At 61.1% G+C, this 26841-nt stretch overlaps 1 protein-coding gene across 14 annotated transcripts; it reads right to left on the reverse strand.

The window, feature by feature from the left end:
- Positions 1-1740: 1740 nt before the first annotated feature.
- LOC118910722 (transmembrane protein 121) lies at positions 1741-26803 on the reverse strand. Of its 14 annotated transcripts, none has more exons than XM_036882150.2 (9): positions 26055-26794; positions 25879-25957; positions 25456-25658; positions 25106-25225; positions 24159-24257; positions 21660-21746; positions 21123-21290; positions 19910-20244; positions 2586-3239 (listed from the first exon to the last, which is right to left on the reverse strand). In XM_036882150.2, exons 1-9 carry the CDS (start codon positions 26193-26195, stop codon positions 2771-2773), a joined length of 1701 nt encoding a protein of 566 aa, XP_036738045.2. In that variant the 5' UTR covers positions 26196-26794; the 3' UTR covers positions 2586-2770. The 14 variants fall into 14 exon arrangements, with proteins under 14 accessions (XP_036738041.2, XP_036738040.2, XP_036738042.2 ...); XM_036882149.2 differs by having other exon boundaries at positions 25070-25225; positions 26055-26793; XM_057488052.1 differs by lacking the exon at positions 21660-21746 and having other exon boundaries at positions 26055-26796.
- Between the last annotated feature and the right edge of the window lie 38 nt (positions 26804-26841).

Genomic DNA, 26841 nt, shown 5'->3' on the forward strand with positions numbered 1-26841 from the left:
AGCCTGACCAGGACCCCTGGTCTCCAGCCCAGCAAAGCAGCAGGGGCGGAGTCCTGGCGGGGGGTTGGGGTGGCTTGCATCCTTCACATCTGTTCAGATGCCCTCAGGGACCCAGCCAGAGGGGCACATGGGCAATTAAACCAAGTCAGGACAGGATAGGGACAGGGTCCCTGGTGCTGTGAGTCCTGGGGGCAGTGGGCGCAGGGTGGAGGCGACAACAGCACTGAAGGCCCAGAGGACTGGGTGCGCCTGCGGGTCTGGGAGCCCAGGATGACCTTCCCAGCCCAGGAGGCAGCCCAGGCTCAGGAAGAGCAGCTCCCAGCCCTGACCCTGCCCTGGTGCCGTCAACAGGCCTCCCCAAGCCAGGGGCCAGCAAGGGGCTCCTCCAGGGGGAAACTCAGGTGTAAGAGCCAAACAGCCTGTTGGGAGAGGGCGGCTGGGGCCCAGGACCCCTGAGGCCCCGAGTTGTGACCTTCTTGTGGTCCCTGCCTGGGACATGCCCAGAGAGACCAGGCAGGGAAGGGATGGGGGAGGCACCCACCCATCAGGCCTCACCACTGCCCACACACTCCCAGGACCTTGGATGCACCCTGCACCCGGCCCCACGGCTGCCCAGAAGAGGGCCCTGGCGTGCACTTTCCAGGGCAGCTCCCCACGGCCCTCCCACTGCCCCTGCACTTGCCAACCTGGGAAAAGAGTGCAACCCCTGCTCCCCACGGGCTCCTGGCAGCTCACAGAGGTGCGACTGAGGGCGAGGCCGGAGGGCAGGGCTGGGGGGCAGGATGGAGGATGGGGCGGAGTGGTGGCTGGTATACTCCCTGTGCACCTGAGGACAGTAGTTCAGAGACCAGCTGGCTGGGAGGCATGCCACCCCACAAAGGCCAAACTCCAGGCCATGTCCAGCATGGGGGGAGTGGGGGGGGAGGCCAGGCCTGCTCAAGGGGGCCCTGTGACCTGCCAGCCACATCCTGAACTGCTGCAGTTGGCAGGAAGGGGCTCAGAGAGGACCTACAGGGAATGGTAGGTCAGATGCCTCTGGTGGCAGTGGGACAGGCCTTGCCATCAGGAAGTGCTGGCAAATGCAGTGAGCACTCCTGGCTTGCCCGGGACACTACAATGCTACCTGTCACTTGGCACAGCCTGTGTGACTGTCACCCAGTCACCCTGCAAAGCATCCTCAAACAGCCATGCCAATGGCCTAATAAGACGCAAGGTGAAGGACCCCTCTCCAGATGCTGCAGAAACCCTCTGTGGCCTGGTCAGTCAGTCAGTGCCCAGGGTCACACCAAAAGTGCAGGGCCGGCGGAGGCCAAGTGAGAGACCCGCAGTGGGCGTGGGTGTGGTGAGCTCCCATGACACCAGTGGCCCCTGGCGCCCCCGATGGACCCAGTTCCGTGACCTCATCCCATCTGGCTTTGGGCTGTGCTGGGATGGGGGAGCCCTGAGCGCCAGACGTGAACCAGGGGCTTGGGGGCACTTCTGGGCCAGATGTGTGGGGGCAGGGACAAGGGGCCAGCGCAGCCCTGGGGCGAGGGATGGGGCTGAAGGTATTCCAGAATGCCGGGGTTATGGGACCTCCAAGGTTGGAGGGAGGCTGTCTAGGACAGAGCAGAAACAGAGCAGGCCTGGGGAGAAGGCCCAGGAAGTGGGCTGGCCCAGACCCCCACCCCACTCATTCCCACCCCCTCCTACCAGACCCTCCCCCAGCTGTTAAAAACAGGACACACGAAATAGGCGGAGCTGCCGGCTTTGCATACAAAATTGTAAACACCAGTCTTTAAAATGACAGAGCCCTCCTGGCCCCAAACTCTGAGCCAGGGGCCCCACCGCGGGACCCCAAGAGACCAGACCCCCGCACATTCTGTCTTCCCTTCCCACCCAGGCCCCCAGCAGGCAAGGGCGGGGCCCCTTGCCCTCCAGCCAGGCCGCACACACTGGCCCGTGCCCTGAGGCCAGTGAGAGGCGGCTGAGGGTCCGCGGTCTGAGGGATTCCTGAGATGAAGCGGCTGTGGCCGGGGACTCACTGTACCTGGCCCCGTGGGGAGCCGGCCCCCATCCCGTCCCATGCAAAGTGCACACTGCCCCCCGCATCCCTGCACCCTGGAGGCGGCCCACGCTGCTCAGGCCCTGTCACGTGCCCAGGGCGTCGCGCGTGGGCGAAGGCCCGTGGGGGCGGCCCGGTGGGCCGTGCAGCGGTGGGGGCGGTGGCACCGAGTTGCGCTGCGGGGGTGGCGGCTGCAGCTCCAGCGCGAGTGCAGGTGGCGGGAAGTCGCGCACCTGGCGGCGGTACTCGAGGAAGGTACAGGCCTTGGTGGCAAGCGCCACCACGTTCTTGCCCACGAAGATGGCCGAGACGCGGCTGTCGCGGAAGAGTGCCATGTTGGCTGCGCGCGCCAGCACGGCCACCACGTTGACGGTGGCGAGGCTGAGCACAGGGTAGAGCATCATCTTCTGCGGCGCGATGTGCTCCCCCTGCATGCTGACCTCGCTGAGCGCCACGCAGGGCAGCACAAGCAGCAGCGTGTAGCAGTAGAAGAAGGTGAGGCCCTCGGCCCACAGCGGCAGCCCGGTGCGCGGCGGCTCCCACAGGCTGGCCTGCATGTCCAGCAGGTCCAGCAGGTCCAGCGCCACCCAGAAGAGGCGGCCGCGCAGGTCCTCGCGCTTGCGGAAGGTGCGCACGTACTCCATGCGGTCCAGCGCCACGAGCAGCAGGAAGAGGCCGGGCACGCACACTGAGAGCAGCAGCGTCAGCGCCTTGCGCGCCACCGGGTCAGCCGCGCCTCGCCGCGCCGCCTTGTAGTTCTGGAAGATGAAGTAGAGCTTGATCTCCAGCACGAAGATGTACAGAAACCAGAGGATCATGGCGTAGCCGCGCTTGGCGGTGCGCACCTCGGCACCCACCCACACGGCCACGTAGCGCAGAACCAGCAGGAAGCACACGTCGCCCACCAGCACGATGATGCACACGCCGATCTTGCGCGGGCCCTGGTTCTGCTCCACCAGGTACGAGTCCATGACCGCCATGCTGCCCATGATCACCAGCGTGGTCAGGCACACGTGGCGCCGGTCCGGGGGCGGCAGCACCATGGTCGGCCGCCGGCCCCGGCCTGTGCGCGCGCGGCCCCCGCGCGAGGCGGGACGAGACCCTGTGTCGACGGCGCTCAGCCCGCGGGCATGGCGCGGCGGGCCTGTCCAGCCGCCCCGAGGGCGGGCCCGCTCCGGGCAGGCGAGCTGGGAACCTGGGGAGACCAGAGGGACAAAGTAAGGGCACGGCCCGGCGCGCCCACCCCGCACCGGGCTCCTTCCCCGCGCGGCGCTCTCCTCACTCCCGCTTCGCCCGCCGGGGCCCCTGCCGCAGGCACGCGCCAATGGGCGCACGGTCCCGAGGACCGGGCACGGGCCTCCAGGGGGCGCTGCGGCCCCACCGGAGACCCGAGGCCTCGTTCCCAGCACCGCCAGGAAGGAACCGAACGGAAGTGGTCCGCCCGCCGCGCGCATCCCGAGACCGCGCTGGTGTGTCCCCGCCGGGCGCAAGCCGGCTTCCTCCACTCCCCGGGCGCCGCACTGGGCGGGGAGGGGAGCCCGCGCCCGCCGCCCCGCCAGCTCGGGCGCCGTCCCCGAGCCCGGCCGGCAGGTTTTGTGACCGGGACGGAGAGGAATCCAGGTCCTGTGGCTTCCACCCCGCAGGCCTGTCCGTGCCTCCGCACCCCTGCCCCGGCGGAGTTAGGCTCCCGCAGCCCACCGCCCCCAGGCCGTGTGCACCACTCTCTGCCATGTTTTCCCCCACGTCTCCCACCGCCTCCGGAGGCCGTGTCCGGGCCACATGCCGGGCCATGTACACCCCGCCCCGCGCGCCAGCACGCCCACGGCCCTGCCCACCGCCAAGGGAAGGTTCCCCCCGCCGCCGCTCCCCTGCACTTCAGAGGCCATCTCAGGAAGCCCGCCCTCCGCTACGGCCCCCTGGCCCCCCTCGCACCCCGGGCACTAGCTGTCATGGCTGTGCCGGTCTGAGTCCGACACCAAACGGTCCCTGCGCCTGGGTCTGAACCCCTCACCCACCCTCAAGTCACTTGCGGGCTCTTTTCCAGCCAGGTCCCCTCCCCCCCGCCTCCCCCCTGCACAGCACCCCGGGGCCCTGGGCCCTGTTTACTGCCCTGTCTAGACAAGAACATAAAATGTAATGTCACCTGTCTGAAGCGAGTGCTCAGCCTGCCTTGGTGACACCGCAGCCCCCCGTTGACCGGGGACAAAGACCCTCCCGGAAATCCGCCCCCTACTTCTGCCCTCACGGCAGCTGCACTTGCCTCCCAGCGGGCCCCGCAGCTACACGCAGGAACCCCCACCACGCTGCGCTCAGACACTTCCAGCAGAGGGGTCCCGGGAGGCCCCCGGCCTGTGCCCCTGCACCCGCAGTTCCAGGCTCCTGCCCCGCCCCCCGACGCAGCCCCACCAAGCAGACACGCTCGACCCGGGAAGCCCTTACCCCTGCCCTCTGGCTGCAGCAGCGGCCCGGGAATCGCCAGGCCAGCGCCCGAGACCCGGTGCACCGCTAAACCCGCTCCTCCTCACCCCCTCCGCGGCGTTCTCGCTCCCTCAGTCACTCAACGAACCCGGGCTGAGGATGAGGGTGCGGGGACCGACCCCAAGCCGACCGGACCTCCCAGAGGGGCCCAAGCCGGACCCCGCCCCGCCCCCATACCCTGCGCGGCCTCTCCGCGGGGACCCGGCCCCAGGCCCTGCTGCCCTGGCTGCCCTGTACCTGCCCCGCTGCCCTCGCACGCCCCCTGCCCGCCCCTCCTCACAACACCCTCAGCGCCCACGAGAGGAGGAGCGGGGCGAGGGCCGGCGACAGCCCCGACCGGACCCAGGCCGCTCCCCGCAGGCCGCTCTCCGCTCCCCTGCCCGCCGCCCGCGCCCGGGCCTCACCCCCGCAGTGCCGCCCCGCGCCCCTGCCCGCGCCTACCCGCCGCGGGCCCCGCCGAGCCTCTGCGCCGCGCCGCGCTCCCGCCGCCCCCTCCGCGCCCCCGCCAGCGCGCCCCGCCCCCGGCCGAGGCTCCACCCCCTGCCCCTCCGCAGCGCTCGTTGCCAAGGCGACAGCCCTGCGCCGCGGCGCCCCGGGGACCGCCGGCTCTGGAGGGGTGTCCTCGGTGTCCACGCGGGGCCCGGGGGGTGTGTTCTCTCCCTCCTCACCTGGGGGCGCCCGCTCGTGCTCGGCAGTTCCGCTGCAGCCCCACCCAGGCTGCCCACCGAGGTGACCCCACTCGCCTGTGACAGGAGGCCTGGGGGACCCGGGTCCCCGCCCGCGGAGCTGGCCCGACGTGGGCGCCGGGCTGACGGCCGGTTCTCTGCGGGTGACCCGTGGGAACAGAACAGAAGCGCGGCAGCGAGTCCTCGGGGAGGCTCAGGGTCCTGGATTCTCCAGCCCGCCCGGGGTTTCTCCGGAAGGCGCAGCACAGGGGCGGTGGGCACAGTCATCTCTGCTCCAGCCAGCCAGGGGGCACGCCAGGGCTTGCCGGCTCAGACTTCGCTCCCTGACGCCGAGCGGCCACCCTGTCCTCACTGAGCCCCCCACCACACCCCAGCCTGTCCACCTCTAGAATGAAGACGGGGAGCTGGGCCTACTGCCTGCCTGCTCTCGCTTCGTGGCCCTCCCTGAGTTTGTCTCTTCCCTTCTCGTGAAGACACCGGTCACACTGGAAGGCCCACCCTAAATGACCTGTCTTAACTTGATGACATAATGAGACAAATAAGGTCTCATTGGGAGGTGCGGCAGATTAGGACTTCAACATACTCTTTTGCGGGGGACACGTAAGTCACCTTCCCAACCTGCCAGTCTGCTGTGTCTCCCACCTCACTGCCACGCCTCCCCACAGCCTTGACAAGAGGACCAAACTCCCAGTCTGGCCCTAAAGCAACCCCGACCCAGTTCTGGCCCTGCCAGACCTCAGCCATATCTCACGACAGCTTCTCATGGCTGTGCACAGCTTGGGCCCCACCCTGGTGCGCACAGTCCTGGTGGCTCCCCTGGCTGGGGCACCGTTGGCCTTGCTGCCCCGGTGGCAGGCCCGACCTTGTGCACCTCCCTCCATGCCAAGCCTCCACCCAGCCACCAGCTCCACTCCGGGGTCTAGGCTTAGCCACAGCTAACCTACCTTAGCCCCAGCTCCTCCCCACTGGCCGTCACTCCATGTGGTCACCAAGGTGGGCTCTATGCCCAGCCCCAACCTTCATGGAGGGCTGATGGAGCTGAACCACATCCACAGAGAGGCCTTGGGGACCCTCATAGGAGGTTGGGGCCCCCCAGGGAGAGAGAGCAGCTTCACATCTGACAGCTGCCAGAGGGCTGGGGGGAAAGCAGCCAGGCCCGAAGGGGCAGGGCCACAGCCCAGGGAGGGGCCGCCCATCAGGCTCTGAACTTGGCTCAGGTAACCCTGGGCAGGTGGTGCCTCCAGTGCCCGGCAGCACCTGAAACCCCTCAGGAGGGAAGTGTCTCCACTGAAGGCCTCAAATTATTCCTCCAGTAATTTTTCAAACACAGTGTGCCCCCAAAGTGGACTCCAGGAGTGAGCCACCAGGAACCCAGTCTGACCCCAGTGGAGGGGAACCCCCAAAACCCCAGAGACCGGAGCTTTCCGAGGCAGCCTGAAAACAGCCTTGCTTACCGTGGTCCCGGACTGGCCCTAGAGACTGTGAATGTGACAGAGCAGAGTGGAAAAAACTACAGAAATTCAAGTAGTACAAACACAAAAACAGAAATCAAGGACTCAAAGGACACACTGACAGCGGACCAGACCCCACAGGCTCCCCCATCCAAGGGCTGGAGCCAAGAGCAGAAGGAACTGCACAGACCAGAGCATCGAGGCAGGAAGTGAGAGCCACAGATGGGGAGTGTGGCGGCAGCCCTGATCGTGTGTGCTCGGCTCCCCAGGGGCCCCGGCCGAGGCGCAGTGATGCCCAGAGAGAGGGCGGGCGGTCAAGAAAGGTTCCAAGCCACAGGTACAAGTGGACAACCAACCCGTAGCCTTATAACCACACACACACACACACACACACATCATGTAGAACCGGTAATGACCAAAGACAAAGGAAAAACCTTAAAAGCAGCCAGATGTCAGAAAGGAAAGGGAGTCATCTGCCATCTGGCTTCTCAGCCGCAGCAGCAAGTGCAGGACAATGGAATGAGGTCTTCAGTCCTCGAGAAGAAAACAACTGCTGTGGGCAGCAGCACAGTGGCCCCCAGAGACGTCTGTGTCCTCTTCCCCAAAACCAGGGGACAGATCACCTACAGCAGACAGGACTTTGCAGATACGATTGAATTAAGATGGGAGTTTATCCTAGATTATCGAGTGGGCCCAGTATAATCACAGGGGTCTTTACAAGGAACAGGCAGGAGTGTGAAAGAGCAGTTGGAAAGTGCTACACCCTGGCTTGAAAAATGGTGGAAGGGGCCATGAGCCAAAAATACAGGTGGCCACTAGAAGCTGGGAACAGCAAGGAAAAAAATTGTCCCCTAGATCTTCTAGAGAGAACCAACCTGCATTTTACCCCCACAAGGCTGCTGACCTGCAGAACCCTAAGATAGTAAATTTGTGTTGCCTTAAATTTGTGGCGACTTGTTACAGCAGCAATAGGTAACTAATACGATTGCTGACCTAAAATAATTCTTTACTCAGACAGACAGAAAGTGAGAGAGCTAGCAGGCCTGCAGCAAAAATAGTGCAAAGGACATGCTTCATGCAGAGAATAATCCCAGATGTAAGGTCAGGGAGGCCAAAGTTTGGGGCAGAAGAGCGAAGAAAGTGGCCAGTGTGGAGAAACCTAAATGAACACAGACTGTGTATGTAATAATGCTTTAAATGGCTAGATACATGAAATTAAAATATGCACCGGTAACAGCATTATAAAGCCAGAGGGAAACAGAAGGGTATGGACTGACTCTGGTTAAGTCAAGGAAGCACCTTGTCACTTGCAGCTGAAGCACCAAAGGCCACAGGCAATGCCTGACTCACCAACGTGTGGAAAGAAAACAATGGGTCGACCCGAAAGACAAGACAAGAGAGGGCAGAAATAGAGCCACGGCTGGAAAAACCAAAAGACTTCTAAAGCTGAAAGGTTTAAACGCTAATTTATCAATAATTATATTACATGTAAAGGACTCAGTGTCCCCATTTAAAGACCAATCAGATAATCAGTCTGATTTTTTCACATGTCAAAATAGACACTGTTTACAAGGGACACATATAAATCATGACCATATGGATAGGAAAAGATATATCACGCAAACACATACCACGAGGAAGACGGTGTGCAGACCACGACAGAGTCTCCGCTGTGCACAGGAGACGACTGCTGCTCTTGAGGGACACGGGGCTGCGTTCAGGGTGAATTGTGCTGGTGCCCGTAGGTTGCATAGACACTGTGTGAAGCATCCAAGGGCTCTGGAAAGCAAACAGTGATGGCCACATCGGGGGAAAGCCAGAATCTGAAGCGCCACCAGGCTGGAGGTGAATTTTGGGTCTTCCTCCAATATCCCCCTGGCCTGGACTCAACCGAGCTTGAAAGCCAGAAATGGGGGGTTGGAGGGAGGTGGAGGGCATGCACAGAAAGAGAGCTACAGGGAAGCCCTCTAGTTCCAGCCCAGGGAGCAGGAAGGAAAGGAATGTCCTAATGCTCACTGAGATTGGGAGATCCCTGGGCAGAAGGGTAGGGGTGCGGGTGGTTGTGTTCACTGAGCAGGCACTGGGGGGGCAGGGATGGTTTTCTCTCATGCCCAACCCCTGGGCAATCCCACCCACAAACAGCAGTTGGGGCAACAGAGTTCACAGGCACCTTTTTAGGGACAAGAGCTTCCTCTCTGGTCGGAGGAGATGTGACTGCCAGACGGCGGGCCCCACTTGCTTGAAGGGAGGTAGGGAGCCAGGCCCTGCTCTCTCTGTCCCCAGATGCAGGCCCAGTCACCAGCAGCCTTCAGGCAAGTGGAGTGACTAACACCCTAGACTCCTGCCAGAGGACTCTGGGAGCCAGAAAGTCGCCGAGGAGGGAGGAGCTCCAGAAAGCAGCCCCATGTAGTTGTTGGTGACTTCTGGGCTCAACCAGAAGCTGTGTGTGCAACGGGTCTGATCCTAATTAGCAAGACAGCAGTGAACGGCAGGAAGGACCGGGCCCTCAGTCCCACACAGGACCCGGTGCTGCTCACACAGGATGGGTCCAAATAGCGCGCAAAGGCTCTGAGAGCAGGACTGATCTTACATCCACAGCCCAGAGGCAGAAGTCCATCTGCAACCTGCAGCTGAACCCAGCTGAGCTGGCTGCACCCTAAAACAAGACCAGACTCTCATAAAATAATGTTTGACTGTGCACGATACAATCTGAAATTACTCTTCATATAAAAAGCCAAGAAAGTCCAACCCACAGGGGAAAAGAATATGAAAAGCCACCAGTGCCAAGAAGATACAAAAACCCTCAACAAAATATTAGCAAATAGAATTAAGCAATATTTTTTTTAAGGAAAAAAGTGCCACACCACATGGATGGCATCCCAGGAATGCAAGTCTCGTTCAATATGTGAAAATAAATCAGTGTGATTCACCGAATTAATAGCCTGAAGAGGAAACCATGTGATATTTCAGTGGATGCAGAGAAAGCATTTGATAGAATTCAACATCCATCCACCACAAACACTCTCAGAAAACAAGAAATAGAAGGGCATTTACTTAATCTAATAAAGGGTGCCTACAGAAAGCAGCAATAAAACAAAGAAAAACATACAGCTAACTTGATACTTAATCCTGAAGGACTGGATGCTTTGCCCTAAGATCAGGAACAAGGCAAAGATGTGCCCTGTATCCACAGTCCTAGACAATGCAATAAAATAAGAAAAAGAAATAAAAGGCACACAGGTTAGAAAGGAAGAAATAAAACTGTCTCTGTTCATAGATGACATGGGAGCCTATGTAAAAATCCCAAAGTTCTACTAAAAAAAGGACTGAACTCTAATAAGTGAGTTTAGCAAGGTGGCAGGATACAAGGTCAAAACAAATTCAATCCTGTTTCTATATACAAGAAACAATTGAAAACCAATTTTCTTAAAGCAGTGAGCTATACTGGCCCCTCCAATAAATTACTACTTCAATAAAAATCTAACAAAATAGGATTTGTATGCCAAAAACCACAAAACACTGATGAAAGAAATCAGAGAAGGTCTGAATAAATGGAGGGACATGCTGTGCTCCCAAAAAGGTTCAGCGTGGTTAAGATGCCCGCTGTCCCCCAGAATGACCTACAGATTTAATCCCATTAAAATAAATTAAATGTTAAAACTTTTGCTCTGTAAAAGCCATTGTTAAGAGATGGAAAGACAAGCCATAGACTAGAAGAACATATTTGTAAATCACATGTCAGGCAAAAGACTTGTATGCAGAATATGTTTTTTTTTTTAACTCTTAAAAATCAAAACTCATTGAGCAGACACTCCACCAAAGAAGGTATGTGGACGGTGAATCAGCACATGAGATGTTCAACATTTAGAAAATGCAGATACCTCTCCACACCTATTAAAATGGCTGAGGCCATACGTGTTGAAAGTCACGGGCACACAGGTTTCCAAGTAAGATGGCAGCTTCATATCCAAATACACCAGCAGTTTCTGTAAATGCAAGTGGACTGGAAGAGCCAATCATAAGACAGATATGTTCAGTTCCTACAAAACACATTTAAAATAAGCACACAGGTTGAAAATAAAAGACTAGAAGAGGAGACAGCATGCAAACACAAAAAGAAAGCCTATGAGCCGCAGTAATCAAGGGGGCTTCGGGCAAAAAGTGTCTAAGGAGTAAAGAGGGTGGGTCCACATGATACAGTGTCAGCCCACCGGGAAGCTACAGCCATCCGTGCACACAGGCACACAGAGTATCTAACTATGTGATACAACAGGAGGCTCAGAAAGCAGAAGCTGAGACGGAAGGAACAGGCACGACACATCAGACCGCAGGGGTCCCGCTGCCTATGAGGGCGGAACAGCCCCGGCCCCACCAGCACACAGAGCCCCAAGCAATGCAGGCGTGCACTCTTTTCAAGGGCACCGAACAGTCACAGGAACTGACCATAAACTGGTCCAAAAATCAAGTCTCAGAAACGTCAAGGGAACAAGGTCACAGATGACGTTCTCCTATCACTGCACAATTCAGCTGTCACAAAAAGGCAACCAGGCAAAAGCACGCAGTCCCAAGTTAAGAAAGACACGTCCCAGGGGCCCGTGGATTGAAGAAGAAATCGCCATGCTTGTGGGCATTTTGAAGTGGATGGTAATGGCGTACATCAAAACCTGCAGAATTCAGTACAGTGGGGCTTGGAAGGAAACGGGGAGCTTTGAATGATATGTTAGGAAGGGACACGTGATGAACATCACAAGTAAGTGCCCAGCTCAGTAAATCAAAAACAGAAAAGCAAAATAAATCCAGGGAATGGAAAAGGGCAGAAGTTAACGGGATGTCTTTAAATATGACAGAGAAGATCTACAAAGCCAGCAGCTGGTTTTATGAAATGACTAATATCTTCGATAACCCTTAGGAAAACTGACTGAGATCAGAAGACAGAGGTACAAATGTCCAGTACCAGCGAAACAAACAGGACATCCATCCCTGCAGCCGTGGCCAGCATTAGAAAGACAATAAAGGATATTTAGAACTGTATAAGCAACCGTTCAAAATTGTTGAAGACAAATTTCTTTATAAACACAACTTACCAAGAAGAAACAGAAAATTGGAATAGTATTGCAATAATAAAAGAAGTTGAGTCCTTTAAAAACAAATCCTTCCCACAAAGAAAGCACCAAGCTGGAAGACAGCAGCCAAGTGTTCCAAACATTTAAAGAAGAAATGATCAAATTTTACTCAAAACACGGGTATTTTAGAGATTAGAAAAAAATAAGGTAATCATCAACTCATTTTTTGAAGCTATTTTAACTTTGACACCAAAACCAGACATGGACTTAACAAGAAATGGAAATTAGAGGCCAGTACCACACATGAACATACAGGCAAAAATCCTGAGGAAGTACCAACAAATCCAGTCCAACTCACTCAGGTGTAACCCAGGAATCAAGGCCGGTCTGGCTCCGAAGCCAGCAGGTGTGTCCCCTCCGCCCCTTGCCCGACAGAGCCGTTCGCCTGTGCCCATGGGGCGAGGCTGCTGTGCGAGTGGCCCTGGGCAGCCATAACAAACTGCCACAGGCTGGCCAGGTGAGAGCCACAGAAACACTCTCCACCCTTCTGGAGGCAGGAGTCCGAAACCCAGGACGGGGCTCCCCCAGGAGGCTCCAGCGGAGGGTCCGTCCTGCCTTTGCAGCCCCCGAGGGCCCAGGTGTCCCAGGGCTTGTGGCCCTGTCCCTTGCTGTGCAGTCTTCACCTCCCCTCTCCGCAAGTAGGTCTGTCTCCTTCATGCCTGGGTCTGTCCCTTGCAAGGTTGCTTACCCCTTAATTTAAGGTCCACTGAATAATCTAGGATCATCGCCTCATCTCAAGATCCTTAATTTAATCACATCTTTCCGAATAAGGTCACATTCTCAGGTTCCAGGAATTAGGACATGGACACCTAATCTGGGAGCACCGTTCAGCCCCATACAGGTGGTTTGTGTCCAGGGCCAGCTTGTTAACTGAACTTTCTTGCTGCTACCAAGTCCTTCCCATCCCTTTCTTCAGGTTGAGCTCTCAGCAGCCTGCCTAGAAGGGCAGAGGGGAGCTTCGGGTGGAGTGGATAAGGAGACTGGGTGCTGGGCACCCAGGGTCCCACAGGAAAAGGAGGCAGCTGGGACAAGTCCTGTGGGCTCTGTGCAAACTCACATCAGACACAGGGGTGTGCACTCCAGAGGAGGCTGAACAGCGGGACCCCCAGCAACACTGGGTGCCCTGGGACAAGCCTACACCCTGCTTGTAACTGACATTCTCCAGATCCCTCAGAGAAATGGCTGATTTGGGGCAAAAAGGCACAAGATGAGCCTCAAAGAGCCCATGGCTCCAAAGGCAAGAAGCCTCCTGGGACAGGCATGTTAGGGGCAGGGGCCACCAGGGGGCCGCACAAGCCCACAGCGAGGGGCAGGCGGTGCCTGGCAGGCTGAGTCCACAAGCAACATGAGCACGGGCGGGAAGGGACAGTTGTGCCATGCAGCAGTGTCTCCAGCATATCTGGAAGGAATGGTGGGGCTGTCAGGCAGCCACGTGTCCCCACAGAATGGGATGCGTGAAGCCCCCTGGGGGCCAGTGCTCACCCAGCAGCAGGGCCCCTCCACCACGCGGCGGCCAGCAGGCACCCTGGGCATCTTCGCTTCTCTGCAGGACCGGAGCCTGGCGGACACTGTCCGCCAAAGGGTGGGATGGGCCCTGGCAGGGCATGCCCGCCCGGCAGCCTCCTATACCATGTGCTCCTACACCTGTACCCCCCCAACATGCCTGTCCCAAGTGTCCTGGTCCAAGGGAAGTCGGGCTGAGACAGGAGCAGAGGTGCCTGGGTGGGGGCGGCAAGGCACGGTGCCACTTCCGCAGGCCTGTATTTGAAATTAGCTGTTAAATGAAAGGTTTAAAAAAATCAACAAATGTCATTCTTCAAATAACAGATGAAATGAAAAAAATACAGTCCTATCAATTGATGCAGAAAAGGCATTTAAAAGCGTTCAGTAGCCGTTCATGATTTATAAGAACGGAAGGAAATTTTTTAATCTGATAAAATGCACTACAGGAATCCTACACAGAGAGCGATCCTAGTAGCGAAGAGCTGGGAATGTCCCCTTTGGGACGGATGCAAACAGATGCCTGCGGCCACGGTCCTGGCTCAGCGTCGTGCCAGAGGCTCCGGGGAGGCGGGCTACTTCCTGAAGCAAGGAAGAGAAACAGATAAGGATTGGAGATAAAGAAATGAAACGGTCTTTAGCTGTTGCAGGTGATATACCTGTATACTTAGAGAAGTCTGAGAAACCTAGAGATAAATGCTTGGAATTAATAAGTGAGTTTAACAAGATTGTTTATACCAGGTCAATATATACAAATCAACTGCGTGTCTATAATTTTCAACAGTTAGAAAATGAAATTTGTGTACACACACACACATACTGTTCATATAATCTAGTAAGTCTAATAAAGGAGTGATAATATCTCTACCCAGAAAAAATAAAGCTTCAATAAGATAAATTACTGAACATCTAGATGGGGAGATGTGTTCATAAACAGGAAGATCAATTAAACGTATCAGTTCTCAAACTAATCTATGGATTCCGTGTAGCCCCAGGCAAAATCCCAAGAGCTTTTCCTAATATTTGACAAACTGATTATAAAATACGTGTGGAAATGCAAAGGACCAAATGGAGTCAAAAACTTCTGAAGCAAACAGGAAGGCAGGTGGTCCTGATTCACATTAAGACTTGTGGTGCAGCTGGGGTGCTGAGCCCCCTGGGCATCCCCACAGCGGTGGGCAGACGCAGCCTCAAGGAGCAGAGAAGGGACCCGCGGACTGGGGCGCGGCCGCCCACTCGGGGAGGAACCCCAGCCCAGGACTGTGCCCTGGGAGGGGTGGACTCCAGGAGACTCATGACACATACTTTTGAAAAGATGAGATTTGACCCCTGCCTCACACAAAAAAGCAATTCCATGTGACTTGAGTCCTAACTGGGGAAGGGAACGGGGATGGGGGCAGGCGGGGAGGGAGGAATCTGGCCTTATCGGAAGAACATGACGTGTGAGAGGATATCTGTATGACTTCGGAGTGGGAAAAATGTTAAATGGGACACAAAATAACAGCAACTATCAAAAGAAAAGACAGATAAGTTAGTTGGACGACGTGACATTCAAGAGCTTCTGCCCATCCAGACGTGACCGAGGGAGAGACGACGGCAGAGACAGGGCTGTTTCCCGCAACGCTTGCAAGTGACAGGAGACCCCCTCCGGGGCGTGGGAAGGGCTGGAAGGACGCCGCACAGGCACCGCCCAAGTGGTCAGCGCCCGGATTGTGGGCATGGCCAGCCACCAGTGGGACGCAGCGGGAGCCACAGCGAGGCTCACCGCAAACCGCCGGGTGGTGGACTCGAGGGGACCTGCCACGCCTGGCGCCGTGCTGCAGGTCAGGCGTGTGCCCACCCGCCCCGCAGACGTGCGTGGCCTGCAGGGGCCGAACCGCGCTGCTCCGCGACCGGGAGCTGTACCCCAGGACCGGGCCGGCGACACGTGCACACGGGCGGCAGAGGTCACGGAGCATTGCCTGTGAAGCTGAGACCCGGGAACAGCCCCGCGTCCCGAGTAGGAAGGACACACAGGGCAGCAGGGCCACAAAGGGCAGGAGGACACACAGCGCCCGGGCCGCAGTGAGGCGAGGAGCTATGGGCAGCCGTGTGGGAGCCCACGAGCGTCGTGCCGGGGAGGCAGCAGGCCTGAGGAGCACAGCGGGAGGGTAAGGCTGAAGCAGGAGGAGGCTCCGCACGTGCTTAGGGACGAGGCTCCAGCGGAGGCCGCCCAGGGAAGGGGGCGGACCCCCCGGGGACCTGCAGGGACACGGGCTGGCGGGGGGCCCGCGGGGGCGGCCCGAGCTCAGCCTTATTGTACAGTTCACAGCAGAAACGCTTGAGAAGAAAAACATGACAAAAATGAAAGAAGGCAGTGGATAAACCAAACACGTCAGAGGGTCTTCAAGGGATACCGGACGTGAAGATACTCAGAATGTCTGTAAAGTTTACGGTCGTCTTAAAATATATAGAAATACAGCAGATGGGGAGAGAATATAGTCATAATGGCTGAGAACAAAAGCGCGGACGCTAGTTAAGGACAAGGGTGGCAACGGCCGCGGGGAGGCCCGACCGTCGCCCTGCCGGGAGGTGGCCACACAGGTGGGCCCGGGACCCCAGCGGGACTCGGCCTGAGGGCGGCCTCCGCGTCAAGACACCACAGACCGACTACTTAGCTCTCTCGCGTGAAGCCCCCAAGTTGCGCCTAACTGTGGGGCACCCGTTCCCGAGCGCGCGCGGACCCTCGGGGGCGGCTGGTGGGCGCCCGAGGCTGTGCCCCGCCGCCCTGCCCTCCCTCCGCGGTGTCTCCCCGCTGGACAGCCTGGCGGCAGCGCCGCAATAACAAGCGGGCCCAGCCTGTGCCAGGGACCCGCGGCCTCCCAGATTAAGGTCTGAGGTGTGCAGGACCCAGTGTCCTGTTCATAGGAATCGTCGTTTGAAATTCAAGGTCTTCCCCAGTTTATAAGCTGGGTGGTTTTCCTCTTCAGAGGAAAGCGAAGCCACTAGGACCTAAATACTTATTCAGTGCTTCGGCCTCAATAAACAGAACCCGGAGGTATTTCTCCTCAGCACCCTGCACCTCTCGCTGAGAGCACCCTGAAGGCAGCACCCCAGCCCCAAGCAGCGACTGGGGGGACTGTTGACAGCCACTGCTAAGCCTCCCTGGGAAACGGCCCCATGTCCCCTCTGGTCCTGCCCTTCCTGTCGCAGGGGCTCCGGAAGCCGCGCATGGTCTCCATCAAGTGCACATCTGGCTCCTGACAACCAACCACTGTGGCCCTAACTGAAAAAGGAGTCTCTGCACCCCACATTCCCGGCAGCTCTGCCCACAGCAGCCAGCGCAGACGCAGCCCAGGTGCCCGTGGCTGCAGTCACGGAGGGCTGTGCAGTCCACCCACAAGTGGAGTACGATTCGGCCATGAGGAAGGGAACACACGCAGCCACCGACAGACGAGAGCATGTCATGTCATGCACGTGAAGCCAGCCAGTCATGGAAGGACAGCCCCGTAGGAACCGCTCACTTGCAGGGCCTGGAGGAGTCACACCCTTGGAGACAGAGGGGGCGCCTGGGGCAGGGAGTCAGTGTTTAGTGGGGCACAGCTTCAGTCTAGAGAGATGAGAAAGCTCTTGGGGATAGCGGGGCCGACTGTGCATGTGAGGGCACCTGTGGCTACTGCCCTGCACACTCAGAAGTGGTGATGGTGGTCGGTTTGACGCCAGGTTTTTCACACACACACTGTCCCTGAAAGGGGAGGAAAAGAAACCCTTGGGAACTGTAAATAAAAATATAAGCAAACCAGAAGAAAAAAACCTACAAGAGTAGCCACTGCCTCCCACACCCAAGACGGCCAGACCCCAGACCCCACATCTACCAGGGCCCACCTGAATCCCACCTGCCTTCTCACCCACCCGGGACCTGCAGTGGGCACCTGGTGAACCCTGGGGACAGTGAGGAGGGCGGCACACGAGTCCCCACACAGGGCTGGGCCACGGTCCTGCTGAGGACACGGGGAGGCGGGGCTGAGGGATCTGCCCAAAGTGGCTGAGAAGGGCCCCTCTACCTACATCTGGACTGAGGGGGACACTGGGACACCCCTTGGCCAGCAGGGGAGCCTGGAGGGCCTGGGCCTGACCTGGCCAGCTCTCCAGCCAGGCATGCCCCCAGGCCAACGGCACCCACCACGATGGGGAGACCCTGGGCTGGGGGACAGCAGTGAGCAGCAGGGTCTCCGGAGCCCAGGGACCGAGAGGCTGGAAGTGACAGCACAGTGCAGCCACGGCACGGCACGTGGGGCTCGTGCCGAGGTTTGCCTCCTGACACCCACCCACGGATGCGCGTGGGTCCACGTGAGCGGTGCTGACCACTGGCCGCCAGTCCGGCTTTAGCTGCAAGGCAGTGGTCAGACTGCCTCCTGTGCGGCGCCCTCTGCGACATGCCCGTGACTGCCTCAAGATTTTAAGAGGCCCTGGCTGCCCCCCCAAGGAGGCCGCTGGGCACACGCCCCCCATTGTGCCCCGAACACTCTGCTGCCATCACCCAAGCCGAGCGAGAGCCGGAGCCAGTGTGGCAGGTCCGGCATTCCAGGTGCCGGCCTCAAGGCCCCAGCACGGGCAGCACACAAGCCCCAGGCGCCCCACACCCCACCATGTGGCTGCCTACCCTCTCTCCTGCACGCCTTTCCTGGGCTGGCTCGCTTCCATCTCTGTGATGATGGGTGGCTGTTTGCACCCCAGTCCCTTATGGTTAGATGTCCCAAATAAACCCCTCCCTCCGGCTTGTCCCACTGTCTTTAATAAACAGAGGTATCTCTTTGGTGGCGTCTGTTTCCCGGCTTGAAGCTACTCCCTAACGGAGTGGGCCATCCTCACCTCCTGCAGGGCTGCTTGTCTGTGTCTCGGGGGGAACAGGGGGCCCACAGCGCCACCCTCACACCGACACTTGCTGGTCAGAGCAGCCCCCACTGCCCCATGCTGGCCAGGCTAGACTCCAGCGCACACGCGGGCCTGGGCTACCCTGCACCCGCATCCATCCCAGGGCCTGGGGGTGTCAGGCCTGTCAACTTGTAATGTGCAGAAGAGGCTGTGACCAGGATTGGGGACCCCTGGAAATGGAGGAGGCAGGAGAATGTCAGAGACAGCAGCCTGCCTGAGGAGTGAGCCCCAGCTGACCCCGTCTAAGCCTGGTGAGACTGGGACTGCACCCCACACCATCTGTACCACAGCCCTAGACTGGCCTGCTCATGGGAGCCCACGGGCACGCTCCGCCCTGCAAGGGCATGGGCTCTCAGGCCCATTCCACCCCACGCTTCAGCATCCTTAGTCCCACAGCCACGCAAGCACACTTGGGGTTTGATTGGGGTTTATTGACTGACAGATCAATTTGAGGAGTGATGGCTCCATAACATTGACTCTGCATTTGGGCTTCTAAAAATCAAGTTCCTTGGGGAACCTTAGGTTTCCAGGACAAGAAGGGCCAGGTCCAGCAGTCAGGAGGGTGCGGTGGTGGGACGGCTTCAGGGAGCCCAGAGGCATCTCCAGACACTTGGAGGACAGCGCAGTGGGAAGCGCCGAGCCCCAAGCCGGAGCTGGGGGGGTAGCCGGGCCCAGGAGGGCGGTGTCAGGGACGCACTCCTGAACGGGAGGACCGCTGGTCCCGGCTGCCCAGTGAGCACTCCGAAGACAGTGCAGGGGCGCAGCTGTGTCCTCCAGGGCAAAGGAGGCCATGGCGAGCGGGTGCCTCTGGGCGTGGGCTGCCATTCCAGCACACCCCCAGGCGGGCAGGGAAAGCCAAGGAGAGAACATTCTGGCAGGCCGGGGCCCCTAGTGGCTGGGAGTGTCCCGGGGCCTCAGCAGGAGGTGGCCCCTTGGCCCACCCAGCAGCAGGTAGGGGTTCAATTGTCCTGGGAAGACGGGAGCCTGGCCAGGGAGCAGGGAGGTGGCTGTGCCTACCAGGGAGCGAGGGTGCTGTGGTGCTGGGCCTACTGGGCAGAGGGCACCCATTCCGGCACATCCCCGGACACAGATGGCTCTTTGTCAGGGCTGAGCCCAGCTCCCGGAGCAATCTTGGGAACAAAGTCCCCTCTGTCCGAAGTGGCCCCCCCCAACCAGGAGTGCCACCCCAGGAAAGGAGCATAGCCCCCACCCACCCCAGCATCTGGCGCGACACACAGACACACACACCCAGGGGTTTGAGGACAGCCAGGATGAGGGTGCAAGGACCCCTCCCCCAGGCCCTGCCTTCCTTCCAGCAGCCAGGGAGCCCTGGGCTAGCCTGGCCTTGGCCACCACTGCCTGGGGCTCTCTTCCCCTGGGCCTCTGCACAGCCTACACAGAGCCCTGGAAGGGGGGCAGAGGGATGGCCGGGAGCCTGACCCTTGCAGGGAGGCCTCCACTATTTATTTTTGAGTCCCCTCTGATCCTAAATGCCCCAGCCATCATGCTGGGCCTGTCACGACTGCCATGCCTGCCCCCAGTACTGCAGGCCAACAGACAAGGCTCTGCCCAAAGGGACAGCCCCAAGGCCCAGGGAGAGCAGGAGCTGGGGCTCCAGTCTGCACTGCCCTGCGGCCACCGGCCTGAGCATCCACACTCCTGGGCCCAGCCAGGCTGAGGGGAGGTGGCACGGATCCGTCCACAGGCCCTCACCGTCGGGGCGGCGGGATCCAGATGAGGCCGGGCAGGGCTCCTGCCAGCCTGGCCAACTCTTGCCGACACTGTCCTTGCAGCTGGTGTAGCACTGCCTCCAGGCAGGCCTCCCGGCTCCTTAGTGCCCCAATCACCTCGGCAGCCTGCAGGCCCAGGCCACCTGGCTCCCCTGGGACTCCAGCCTCACTCCTCACCAGCCGGTGGGGCCCATGGGGACAGGCTTGGGCCAGGCCCTGGTCTGGCTCCCAGGCCTGCTGCAAAGCGGCCAGCTCCTGTCCGACTGCCTCCTGCAGGGCCTGCCGCACTGCACTCCAAGCCGGCCCCCGGCCTCCAATCTGCGCAGAAGACAGATTTCTGAGCCAAGAGCAGCACGGCCCACACAGGACACTGGCCTCAGCCCCCTCGGCACTCCCTGGGCAACCCCCAGGCCACTGAGGAAGGCTGAGACCCAGAACCCATGCCTCCTGGGGACCGGGCAGCCCAGCACCAACTCACGGGCCGGCCCTTCCAGGCTCTGCATCACGCTCGCCACGCACCTGAGCCCTCAGCCCGAGACCACGGGGACCCAGAGACAAGGCTGGCAGCCTGACCAGCCCCCACAGGACCACCCAGCCACAGGCCTGACCTGCTCAACTCGGCAGGTGCTGGGCAGGGGCAGGGTATGGCTGCTCCCAGCAGGCCAAGGCCTTCAGGGCCTATTCAGAACCCAGAGCCCAGACACTGGGGGCGGAGGGGTGCCCACCCTAACCCCACCTGCCACGCCAGGGTCGGGCCCTGCCTCCCACCACCCTCTGCTGAGTCAGCTCCCCACCTTTCCAGTGCCCTCCAGGAGGGGAACATAGGGTGGGGCTGAGGGACGCTGGGCCTCAAGTGCCCCCTGAGGGACCACAGTGACCCTTTGGGCAGGCCCTATCCCATGGAGCCAGTAGGCAGCTGGCCCAGTGGGGTTGGAGGGTGAGAAGAGGCTGCACCCGTGGCGTCCCCAGGGAACTTGGTGGCCTCTGCTCCAATGTTCCCAAGCAGGAGGCTCCCGGAGCCTAGGCTGTGACAAGTGCCGTGTTCCTCATGAGAAATCACTTGCAAACGGAGCCTCAGCTGTCACCACCAGGGGCAGAGGGCTCCCGCCTGACCGGGCTGGAGAGCACAAGGCACGGCGCCTCAGCACACCCCTCCGCACCGAGTCAGATTAAGCTGGCGCCCCCCCAGCCCTCACCCCCGCCTCCCAGGCCGACCGCCGGGTCTCCACCGCTTCCTGCAGCTCCTCTAGCAGGGCCTGCAGCTCCTGCGCCACCAGCTGCAATTCGCCAGCTCCCTGCTCAGGGATCCGGGGCAGGGACGATGGCTGTGAGGCCTCCAGGGGGCAGGCGCCCAGGACCGTGTCCTGCAGAGAGACCCAAGAAAGAGGTTGGGCGGCAACCGCCATAGCCACAGGCCCGGCTCCCCAGCAGCAGGGACGGGTGGCACAGGGACCCAGAGGCAGTGCCCACCCCCAGGTCACCCAGCAGGCCTGGAGGCACAATGGCCAGACTTCTGAAAGGCCAAGACCCCTGGGCAGGTGGGTGGCCGGACAAAGGTGGGGGAGGCCTGGAAAGGGCCCCACACTCAGCAGCAGGCCTGGAAGCGAAGAGGCTTTAGGGCTGTGCACGGCCTTCCTGAATCCCCTCTTCCTGTCTGGGAGGTGGGCCGAGCCCCCCACAACCCCAGGGCTGCTGCGGACAGGGTGGGGCGGGGAAGGGTGGGGCCTCCTGACCATCCACTGCCAGAAGACCAGCTCCCGGCGCCTCCACCGCAGGGCAGCCTCCAGGCGCTTGTTCTCCGTCTCCAGACTCCCCAGCAGCTGCAGCCAAGGCGTGAGACCCCATAGGCACCGGGGACCCTGAGGGCTGGAACCCCCACCCGCCACTCCCACCGCTCCCTCTGTCTCCTGGCCCAGGCCGCGGAGTCCCACCTCTGCGCAGGGCCTGGCCAAGCCCCCACCCAGGCCCCTAGGCTCTGCTGGCGCCCTGACACTGACCCCAGCTGCAAACACCACAGGGTAAGAAGCTGAGTCCCAGCACCCCGGACCTGGGACCACTGCCCCACATTTCTGCTGGCAGGGCTGCACCCCAGCGGCTGTGGGCAGACGGGAGGGCCCCAAACAGGAGAGCCTGCCAGGCTCCAGGGGAGGGCGACCTCAAAGACAGGGTGGGCTAGGCCAGGGCACCTGCATGGCGCAAATCCCCACCGCGCCTCCCGCCCACCATGACAGCCCCTAGCCTGTGCCCACAGGCACCTGGGCCCATGAACAGCCTCATACACAGGCTCCAGTTCCACCTGCCTGGCCCCTCAGGAGGCCTGGCAGGAACCAGGGGCCCCGCCCATGGCACCACCAGAGCTAGGAAGCAACAACTCAGACGCCCCCATCCCACCCCCAACCCTGGGCTGGCGCCTGCTGTGGCTCTTCTCTGAACACCACCATCAGCACACTGACCACTGTGGGCACAGCTCCTTCCAGCAAACAGGGTGCTGAGCCACTTGGGAACATGAGCGTGTTCTGCAGACAGGACAAATGGCAACAGAGAGCTCTGCCAGGCCACCAGTCACGAGAACCAGTGCACACACCCTGGGATACACAGCAGTGACCCAGGGCCTCTCCCGGCCTGGGAGGGATGTTTGCTCTGCCCACTGCTGGCCCCACAGCAAACCCAGAGTGCCAGCCAGGCGGCCAGGGGCCTCCCCGCTGCAGCTGGAACCTGGGGCTCCAGGGCTCAGGGGGCCCAGCCCATCGCCTGCCAGAGAAGCAGGCTGACAGGGACAATGTCCCCGCAGCCTAGGGAGCCAGGAGCCCAGAGGCACTGGGAGACACGTGGAGGGCAGTCAGAACGCACACGCACACTCGTGAGAACAGTCGATGCGGTTTCCAAGAGCAGTCCCACGAGTGCCCCGCAACACCAGTCGCAGGAAGGGGAGGCAGCACAGTGGTGGGGGAGGGGAGCAACAGCCCTCTGCACCCACCTCACACTAGCCCAGCCCCCCAGGTCCGGCCTCTGGAGGCAGCTGCCTGCCTCGACCCACTGCCCTGGGAGGAGGCAGGGAGGAAGCCCAGGGATGTGTGGAGGCCGCAGGCCAGCCATAATTAAGAACGCTGCCCAGCCACTGGCTGCTTGGACGGCAGGCAGGGATCATTCCAGAAGCTTCTGGGACCCGTCCCAAATGCGCAGGCCCTGCAGGCAACCCAATCCAGACTTCCGCCAGCTCCCCTGCCAGAAGCCCTGGAAGGAAGCCAGCCGTGGCCCTGTCCACCTGTCCACACCATCTGCAGTCCTGCTGCACCAACGTGTGCCAGACCCCGGGGGGACATGGAGCCCACATGCATGACCCCCATCACGAAGGCCGGGGTCCCAGGCAGCACCCAGCTGGAGGTGGAGCAGCCTCTGCTCTGCTCCACCAAGGGGATCGGGAACGGGAAGCCTGGGCCTTGCTGAGTCACCCCTAAAAGGGGACCCAGCCAAGGTACTACCTCAGCACCTCCAGAGCCAGGCACAATCCTGCCTGGGTGGGGCCAGCCAAGAGTCAGCCAGGGACACAGGCCTGCAGGCATCTGAGTGGCCACCCTGACCCCACAGCAGGGATGAAAATGCCCCCCCTTGCCCCGCCTCCTCCCCCCACCCCCACCCCCACCCCCCGGCCCCAGCAGCACTCAGCTCCAGAGGTGGGACCTGCTGTGCATAGAAGGAAGGGCTGCACCAGCCCTGACCCTCAGCCTTCTGGCCCAAACAACTGGTCTCACATGCAACCAACCAGAGCCCAAGCCTCAAGTGACAGCCAGCCTTCATGTCCCTGGAGCCCCTGGCCATGCCAGCCCAAGGGAAGGAAACCATGACAATGGGGCTCCCCTGAAAAGAATATCAGCAGAGCGTGAGGCATGCTAGGCCACCCCTGGGCCCCTCCATCACCAGGTGACCCCTGCACAGGCTGAAGACACAACACTATCAGCTTGAACCTCCAAGCAGTCCTTAATTCCAGGGGCCCCTCAGACAGCTCCCAGCCTGGCTCAGACACCTGTGACGGTCACACCCTGACCTTCCTGGCCAGGCGCACACAGCAGCCAGTCTGGATTAGGCCAGGTAGGGCTGAGGACACACCTCCCTCACCCCCAGCAAGATGGCGATTTTGGAACCACCCACAGCTCCATCGATCCCTACCTGGTCCTCCTCCTGAGACCCCTGGGATTTAGGCAACACCCACCTCAGCCCCTGCCAGCCCTCACCTGCCGGCCGCCCTCTGGGTCCCTGAGCAGCTCCGTTTCGGCAACAGACAGGTGGCCGAGGCTGCGGTTGCCATGGCAACCGCTGGTGTATAAGTGAATCTGAAACAAGCAGTGAAGACCCCAGGCTGAGGAGGGCAAGCGCCTCCCCGGAGATGGACCAAGGCCTCTGGGAAGGCTGAGGTCCAGCAAGGCCAACGGCAGGGCCGCAGGGCGAGTCTGGGTCTCCCAGGGAGGTGAGTGGCCGCGTCCCAAGCAGGAGGAGCTGCAGGAGCACAGCAAGTCAAGAGGGGCCAAAAGGTCTCAAGAAAGGTCTGATAAGCAAGACCCTTGGCCAGAGGCAGGGGTGCAAGGGGAGGGGGAGGTTCCAGAACCAAGGAGGCCTAGGCCGGTGGGTGCCAATGGCCACCTGCCCAGCCAACCCTCAGTCGGCTGCACTGGGCCTGTGGGGGACACCTATGCCCCCAGAGCTGTGTCTTACCAGCCCTCAGGACACGTGGGAGCTGCCCACTGCCCACCAGCCCACACCAGGGATGCAGGAGGAGAAGGGAAGTGTCTCCCCCCGCTGTGTGCCCAGGCAGCAGCCACCACCCTAGAGCCTGAGGACGACCACACTGCTTGGCGACACACAGCCTGAGGCCTCGGGTGACTTTGGCGACAAGATGGCCAACCCTGCAGGCTTCCTGCCCCACTGGCCCCGGCCCCAGCAATGCCAGCTCCACCTGCTCTAGACCCTGTCCTGGACTACCTGAGGCCCTGGGCTCAGGCTCTGGGCCCCCAGGGCAGTACCCAGCCTGTGACCCCCCAGCCAGGCCGGGAAAGTTCCACATCCAGGCCGGGAAAGTTCCACATCCAGCCCGAGGACAGACCGCAGCCTGGGCTGGGCCGGGGTGGCCGACACACGGTGGCACTACCTTGCCCAGGAGGGTACATTGCTCCTGCTGACTGACCATCAGGTTTCGCCACCGGAACCGAAGCTTTCCCATCAGCCACTGCAGGTGGCGGACATCCACTCCGCTGTCTGCTTCCACACGTGGTGTAGACCAGCCAGGGCTGGCCAGGGCCTTGCACTGTACAAGGGACGAGGGTCACTCCCTGTTCCCACAACCCCAGCAGAGACTCAGAACAAGTAGAGAAAGGAGGCCCCTGGGGTGAGAGCTCAGGGGTCCCGGTGTCAGGGAGAATGGGGGCCCATCCTGCCCTGAAGGTGCGGAGTAGGCAGGGGCCAGGCCAGGCCAGGCCAGGGAGCCAGTGGAGGCCCAGGCCCCGCATCCTCCCCTGGCAGCTGCGCCTCACCCACCTCGCACACGGGCATCTCGTCGCCCAGCCGCAAGCGGGTCTGGACTAGCAGCTGCTCCAGCAGGGGCCCGCGGGCCAGTAGCCAGGCCAGGGCCAGCAGCAGCTCACGGCTGCCATGGGCGCCGTCGTCGGGGAGCTGGGCCAGCGTCCACCTCGGGTAGCCCCGGGAGCGCAGCGCCGACCTCACCGCGCGGGCTTCGGCCTCTGCGGGCGGGCAGGACTCCGCCGGCTCAGAGGCCACCCGTTGGGGTGACACCACCCAGACCCCAACAGGGCCCCCGCACGACCCCCAGCAAAGGCCCGGCTTTGAGGGACACCATGAAGAGGCCACAGGATGAGTTCAGGGCTCGTGGGGGCGGGGCCAGTGCCGTGGGTGGGCGGGACCAGAGCCGGCCGGGGCGGACTTAAGGGGAGGCGGGCTTACCCGGGGCCAGGGGGGCCGTGGCGCCGTCAACCGGCAACGGCGAGAGCACGCGCAAGAGTAGCCGCCAGAGCGCGGGGGCCTGCGGAGATCCCAGACTGGCGGTCAGTGGGGCTGGCCACTTCCCTGAGTCCTCCTGAGGCCCAACCGAGCCCGGCTGCCGGCCCCGCTGGCCTCACCGCCTCCGGACGGTCGAACTTGGCGCGGCGGAAGGTCTCGGGGCTGGGCCCAGCGGGCAGCGTCCGACTCAGCGCGGCGATGGCCTCGGGCAGGGCCCCGGCCGCGTCCTCCGGGCCACCCCGGCGCCGCCGCCGCCCCATGCGGCCGGCCCAGGGCTCCGTTGGAACGCGCGCCGCCGCTGCCGCCTAGTCCCCGCGCCCAATCACCCAGCCGGTGTCTCCTTTGCTGGGCCTGCTCCCAATCGTCGCGCGGGCCGGGACACGCCCCCGGCCTCGGCCCAATGAGCGGGGCCCCCAGTGTTTGAGTGCAATCTCTTCGGCCCGGTGCGGAGGCATTTCCCGTGCGGCAGAGACCAATCAACGCTGAAAGCTGCGCAGTGCCCGCCCTCCACAGCCAATCGCAGTGGTACCAGACACGCGCTTTGTCCAGACCCCACCAATCAGTGCCTCACCCACCACCCCACTGGCAGCCTAGCAACCGAAGGCAGGTCCACGGCCACGCTCGAGACGCCCCCTGCAGCCGGGAGGGCAGCGTAACCCGGCGCCGCCGACCCTTGGCCTGCGCCCAGCCCTCTCCGGCTCGGCCGCCAGGGGGCGCCCCGACCCGCAGCACCCACCAGGCCTGACACGCCCTGACAGCTCAGCCCGCAGGACGTGGGCAGAGGACTCTCGCAGCCGAACCTGCGTCTGCAGACCCCCCAGACGGACCTCCCGCCCAGCCTCTGCCCGGCCAGCTCCCACCCCAGCTTCCCTCTGCCCCTTCCCCCGTCCGTCCTCCCCCTTCTCC

Source organism: Manis pentadactyla, chromosome 11, assembly GCF_030020395.1.
Source record: "Manis pentadactyla isolate mManPen7 chromosome 11, mManPen7.hap1, whole genome shotgun sequence".
Classification (NCBI taxonomy): domain Eukaryota; kingdom Metazoa; phylum Chordata; class Mammalia; order Pholidota; family Manidae; genus Manis; species Manis pentadactyla.

Coding starts and splice junctions, on each gene's coding strand:
- LOC118910722 (XM_036882145.2), bottom strand. CDS start 26,195: ATGGGGCGGCGGCGGCGCCGGGGTGGCCCGGAGGACGCGGCCGGGGCC. Junction 25,958..26,054: donor AGTTCGACCGTCCGGAGGCG/GTGAGGCCAGCG, acceptor GGATCTCCGCAG/GCCCCCGCGCTCTGGCGGCT. Junction 25,226..25,455: donor ACGAGATGCCCGTGTGCGAG/GTGGGTGAGGCG, acceptor TCCCTTGTACAG/TGCAAGGCCCTGGCCAGCCC.